General features: G+C 40.6%; 2 protein-coding genes across 2 annotated transcripts; one reads left to right on the top strand and one right to left on the bottom strand.

Annotated features, from left to right (window-relative positions):
* Window positions 1-208: 208 nt before the first annotated feature.
* sst2 (somatostatin 2) lies at window positions 209-1,821 on the top strand. Its single transcript, XM_027031957.2, has 2 exons — window positions 209-1,119; window positions 1,403-1,821. Exons 1-2 carry the CDS (start codon window positions 982-984, stop codon window positions 1,577-1,579), a joined length of 315 nt encoding a protein of 104 aa, XP_026887758.1. The 5' UTR covers window positions 209-981; the 3' UTR covers window positions 1,580-1,821.
* A 95-nt stretch (window positions 1,822-1,916) lies between these two features.
* cwc25 (CWC25 spliceosome associated protein homolog) lies at window positions 1,917-5,577 on the bottom strand. Its single transcript, XM_027031905.2, has 9 exons — window positions 5,372-5,577; window positions 4,642-4,814; window positions 4,224-4,460; window positions 4,066-4,135; window positions 3,713-3,852; window positions 3,445-3,511; window positions 3,113-3,300; window positions 2,584-2,748; window positions 1,917-2,459 (listed from the first exon to the last, which is right to left on the bottom strand). Exons 1-9 carry the CDS (start codon window positions 5,387-5,389, stop codon window positions 2,345-2,347), a joined length of 1,173 nt encoding a protein of 390 aa, XP_026887706.2. The 5' UTR covers window positions 5,390-5,577; the 3' UTR covers window positions 1,917-2,344.
* Window positions 5,578-6,392: the final 815 nt, after the last annotated feature.

The raw sequence follows: 6,392 nt of genomic DNA, 5'->3' as shown, positions 1-6,392 counted from the left end.
TTTGTATGGTTTATATAATCCAACAAAACTAAAAATGTGTGGATGTCTCACAGTTATGCACCTAATGCAAACCTTAGGGGGTGGCTGAGACGAATTCCATCAACAAAAACAATCCAAACATATTTGATATGGTTAATTTAGCACTGGCATCACAAGATAAATGGTTTGTTTGCTAAAAGCTTTTATTGGCACTTTAATGGTGATTCAGGTAGTCACATGGATACACAGGTTTCTCTGCACAGTCCAATTTCGCTGGGTTCTTGGTCATTTCATTTTTTTCTGATGTTAAGTGGGTCCTGTAATTGTGTATAGGCCATGCACCAGATTTCATTGACTGTGAAAATGAAAAGTGTAGCAATGATTTTGACTTAAAGCAAAGACCGTTTACTTGAATAAAACTGTCACGTTACTGTTGAGAGTTAATGTCCAAATTACATCAGCACTTATTATTAGACACATCAAGGCATGCAAGCTGATCCCTGGTATTATACCTTGTGTGCACAAGTGAACCATCCAGACTTTGAGCTACATAAAGGTAACTGGCAACACAATAATGTGAGGACCAGCCATTAGCCGTTTATGAGGGTGAGATGCTTTACCCCAATAAACTGAAGCATGCTGGTCTGTTTGTGTACTAATTTATTCTAAGCACTTTGTTTGACTTAAGCTGCATTACCAATTAGTTGTGCCTCTAGAAGTGGCTAAGGATGGAAAAAAGATGCAATCTTGATTAGCAACCTTGTGCCTTGGTTGTGTTAATAACGTGAAATAGTGGAACCCAGTGGAGACCAGAACATTTTTATGATTTACTTGAGTTATGCATCATAAAACCACTGCTGGTGAAAGTAATTCCATTAGAAAAGGAAGGGGGGAACGATATAAATGACACGCCTGGTGACTGGAGAATAGAGACAAGGAACAGAGCACCTTAGGAGCACTTGTGAGCTTGAAACCACCACCAGTTCAAGACAGACAGAAGAAATGCCTTCTTCACCAATCAATCTCTCTCTGACCCTCATGTGTCTGGCCGTGGCTGTGGGTGTCATATCATGTAGTCGATCTCACATGGTTTTGAATCCTGCTCTGGAAAATTCCCGTGGTGCTCCGGTTGGCGAAGAGGTAAGGCTAAGAACATTTTCTCATTGTCTCTTAGCTCTAGATGTTGGACAGCTGTTGACAGACATTAGGCAATACTGAAAACTCATTTAAGTTTTTACATTAAGCATTAACCACACATCTTCTTTTGAACTTAAGAGTTAAATAATGATGGAGACTTCTCTTTAAACCGCTATTGGCTCAGAGTACTGAAGCACGTTTAACTAGCGGAACTTACTCTTAAGATGGTCGCTTTCTTTCCTTCTCAGTGAATGATACCATGTACCTTTGTGTTCTGACTGTTCAGATACCCGAGGGACTCACTATTCCTGAACTCCAGTGGGTGCTCAGCAATGCTGAGCTGCCCCCCGTTCAGGTGGACGATGCCCCTCGGACCAGGATGGAGCTTGTGAGGAGGGACTCGGTGACAGCCAAGCCAGTCAACTGCATGAACTACTTTTGGAAGTCTCGGACAGCGTGCTGACTCCAGCTGGCCAATGAGCTGCACCCAGAGGCATGATTTCCTCTGCTGATATGCTGCCAATCATGTTCCCTTTTCCCTCCCCTACTGGCTCTGCCCCAGATGCAAGCTGACAGGCTCAGCCTCCACAGCACACCTGAGCCTCTGTAATCATCATAAATGTAGCAATTGTAGGACAAAAGGTTCCTAGGTGCAAGTATCCTATTCTAAAGCACAAACATCTTAAAATAAACTGATTACAGCATGAATGCATGTTGGCTTGTTTTTCTGTGATTAATTATGTCCAAGTTACATATTCTAGGTTTTGAGTCATTCAAATGAAAAATCATTCATTCACTTGGAACAGAATGAGTCCATGCTTTATATACTACTATTTTTACATCATAAAACACACTATGAAGAGTTCACTAAGGTTAACTATAAAGACTGCATTAAAACCCAACAGAAAGACTAAACGTTTGAATGTAACCGCCAAAAAAAAACTAAGCTACACATTTTCATACTGTACAAAAAGGTCAAACTTATACACAGGTTTCAATAACATTTAAAATAAGGGTTACTAGGTGTCTCTACAAGTAAGAGTTGTGGCATTGTGGTAATATTACTGCTGGTGAACTTGGCTTTGGTGTGTTGGTCAGGGGTGATGCTTCCATGCCAAGAACAAGCCATACTGATTGCGTCATCAGTCAAAATTGGACTGATGTTTGATTTCTTTGATTCAAGTTTGATTTCTTGTTTCAAGACTGATAACTGTAGGTTTCGTCATGCTCATCGTCTCATAAAGTTCTTCTCCAAAGATGCTTGGGTCCTTTGAATAGAGTGCATGTTCCTTTTTACTCGATCCTCCAGTGACGAGGTGGAAGCACTTTCCAGCTTCATATTGCTGTGTACAAAAAGATCACAAAAGGGACTTTTAAAACAAAAAACTCACCAGGGATGACCAGGGTGGAGAGTGGCCAAACTGTAAATGTGTGCACTAGTCCTTGGTTAACAGAATAGTCACTCACTGTATGAAACCGGCGTCACGGCCGTATCTGGTGCCGTCTCTGGCTCTCTCCTCTTCATCTTGTCGTTTGTACTTCAGCACATTGCTTTCTCTCTCTTCCTCTCGGTCACGGGCAAAGCCCATCATCTCTTTCCTCCTCTTCTCCAGCTCTTCTGCCGAGAGTCGTCTGAAAAAGTGTGGCAGGCAGTGATACCTCAGACTTAAATAAAGAACATACACTGAATGCTTGTGTCTTTTTCCTTAGTTGTCACTCATTCCACTTCTCCCAAAACTGGCCAACAGTAGACAATTGTTGATAAAAACACTATTCTTCATCGATGAGTGCAAAAACATTAGTTAACTTTAATTTACTTTCCCTGGGTTTACTTTGACAGTACTGCAAAGTATACAGAAAAAAAAGGAAAAGTCAATTTTCTGGACACATTAAATACAGTCGTTGTCTTAAAAAAATCTTGTGACTTGGTCTAATCCATCTTGAAAGCTAACTCGAAGAAAAAAAAATTCTTTAGTACAAGCATTTAGAAGCTTACTTGCTGTAGTTGGTGTACTGGGGTCTGTGGAAGCGGTCTCTGTGTCTGGGGGGGCTGGGAGCTTTGGGCTTGGGCCTCTTGTCCTCCACATGGGAGAAGTGGTTGCCCAGTGGTGAGTGACTCCTCTCTCTTGTACGGTGATCTGCATGATGATACTCTAAAGACTGATGGGATCTTCCGGCTGGTAACTGCAATAAGATACACCAGTTAACACTGGTAAATTATGGTCACAGAATGTTTTCAGTAGTGCTTCAATCTGCTAAGGCTGTCTCTGTGTATGTATTATTCAGAATAAGGCTACCTTATCAGTCATTAGTAAAGACCAAACACACCTGAAGTCCATAGCTAGACTTATGATCTGAATGAGAGCTTGTGACAAATCCATTTTCTTCCTTTGACCTGACGGTGAAAACAATTTGTTTTAAAAACCTCTAAGGCAATGTAAAAATGTTGAATTAAATAAGCAACGTGCTTAATAAACCTTAAAAACAGCAAACAAAACTGTCCACACAATAAGTAATACAGCGAATACCTCTGAGGATGAAAAAGCTTAAACAACACTGTACACAGTAAACTATTTAATTACAGTCCCATCATTACCGGCACTTTTTGTCTTCCTTGTCAGAGCTAGAACTCCTCCTTTTGTGCTTTTTCTCTTTTCTTTTTTTCTTTTCTTCTCTCATCCCCTTCTTGTCCTTTTTTCTTCTCTTCTTCCTCTCCTTTTCAATATTCTGACGCAACTATGTAAAAAAAAAAAAAAAGCAGTCTGTATTAATGACACTGAATACTAATGCTTATGGGGCCCAAATCCACATTAAGCCTGAGTCTAAGTCTAGGTTATAAAGAATCCGCAAGCACTGCAATTCCGCCCCAGACAAAACCTGATCCATGTACAGGAACATGTTAAAGAGCAAACAACTCAATATTCATTAAAGTGCTTTTAGATGACTCACCATTTTTTTAATTTCTCTCATTTTAACAGGGTTTGTGAGAACACTTCTCTTTTTATCCTCCTCGCGTTTACTAAAAATGGACAAGAGCGCTAGTGTTGCAATACTTATTTTTGATATAAATGAAGAGTGAAAAAGGGTACAAAACCCTGATAACTCACCGAATCTCAAAAAGTGGATCTTCCCTTATCTTGGCAGCCATGTCAAGGCTAGAAACTGAAGTAGCGGTGCTGAATATAGAGCCAGGCAGGAGACCTGTCTCAGCAGATGGCCCACTCTCCTGCTCTTCATACTGCTGTGTGATTTGCTTGTCAATGGGACGACCCAAAAGGTACTCCTCACGAGAGATATGCCCTGATGGGCCCTGATACATCCAGTCCAGACGTTCATCTTTCTTTCTGAAACATCAAAGTGGAGGTTTTGATTGGCAGTATACGGGGCAAAAAGAAAACTCTCATTGTATTAGAGTAAGATGACGGCACAGGGCATGAGATAATCATGCCGACTGACTAACAGCGTGTACTGTTTAATCTTACATAAATTAAGTGAACACGCGAAATGCTTTAATATACCACACACTTTAAAGTTCCCGTTTCCTGCGCGAATTTCGTGATTTCTTCTCGAGCTCGTTCGTCTTTCAGCTCCTTCTGCAACTCTTCAATCTTCTTCCGTTCTGCTTCATGTTTCTGCTCTGCCTTCCACACGCGCTCGATGTTCTTGAGCGTTTGCGGGTGCCAACTTTTCTTCAGGTTCTGGGATAAGGGGAGGAACAATGACAACGACTCTCAAACACATCCACGATGTTCTCGTTTCATAAGTCTGGAGGACATAATCAAAGGCAAACGCGTAGAAATTTCTACATCGTGCCATTAAGTTCAGTAGCCCATCAGTGTGATTTTAGCTAACGCTACATCAGTATCAATCTAACGTTTAGTCATCGTTAACATAGTAACGCCGTCAGCTAACCTAGCTAGCTTCCATTACGTCTATGGCAAGCTGACTAGCCATTTGGCTATTTATTTTCATGATTTCTACGGCAAGCTGGCTAGTTATTTAGTTCCACCTAAAAGTCTCAATAAGGAAACTAGCTAGTTAGTTAAACCAATTAGGTTAAATTAGCAAAAATCCACATTGGAATGGCGTACCTATACTAGAGAACGTAACCTAACAATATATTTAACAAAATAGCTAGCTGGATAGCTAACGCTAGCTAGCCAAGACATTTGGTAAATTTTTTGTTAGCTAACCTAGCTAGCTGGGATCGCTAAACACCAAGAACAAACTCGGAGTTAGCCAGCTCAGTACTTACAAGATCGCCGCCTCCCATTGTGACTAAGGCAGTTCAGAAAAATACGATTATGTATCCTAAATCAATTAAGGTGTTTGAGCTCAAACGTTATTTCCTTTACAAGACTGCCATTTCTGTTAATGAAAGAGAGAACGTACTTCCGAGAATTTCTTCTACGTTAACCAATATAGTTTACCGCCACCACCTGGTCGTAAAAAGTGGTATTTTACATTTATGTTGTTTAACATTCTTCTCAGTATGGACTAGCGGTGCAATTGTATAGAAGTCGCAGTTTGGTATACACCACAGATTTTTTTTTTTCATTTATTTTGAACAGAGTAATGCAAATTACAGTTTATTCCTATTACTGTCATACTGTCATATAGTGTAATATGTGACAATGCTGCCTCTCCCATGGGCGACTGGGATTCACTCCCTTGGCTGGGCAAATGCAACAGGTTATACCTATAAGAATCCTAATGCTAAGGTACTTGATTAGTGAACTGAAGGTCGAATGTTCAGTTTCTACCACTGCTCGCAAAAGTTGCCACTGTTGGGCCACAAAGCCCTTAATGCTCAATTGCTTGACTTATATTCAGTCACAATTATAAGTCACTTAAAATAAAAGTGTCAGCTAACACATCTGGTTGATTCTGTTGAATATGTTAGCATGTTCATGTGTTTCTGCACATATACCCTACGGTGCTGACACACTGTCCTTGTCCACCACTCAGTTCAACTGGCACCCTGAAATTTTCCCACACAGCTGACTTGAAAGAAGCAGGCAGATCTTCTAGCTGCTGTGTGTCATTTGCATTCGCCACAGTGTTACTGATTCAGTCAGATGCCAACAAGCTAGAGCTAAGCTTTGCATAGCATGTTTGTTGCTAACAGATTACATTTTAAGGTTTAGAGTGGAACACGCATTTGTGAAATTTGATTCCACATTATATTCAGCAATCTGTGCACGTAGGCTTCTGTGTATTCTCCATATGACTGAATGCACCAAACTAACATGCATAGCCTGATGGCTTGGGACAAA

This window comes from Electrophorus electricus, chromosome 7, assembly GCF_013358815.1.
Source record: "Electrophorus electricus isolate fEleEle1 chromosome 7, fEleEle1.pri, whole genome shotgun sequence".
NCBI classification, from domain to species: Eukaryota; Metazoa; Chordata; class Actinopteri; order Gymnotiformes; family Gymnotidae; genus Electrophorus; species Electrophorus electricus.
The sequence above is the reverse complement of the archived record's forward strand: the minus strand, read 5'-3'. Positions and strand labels throughout refer to the sequence as shown.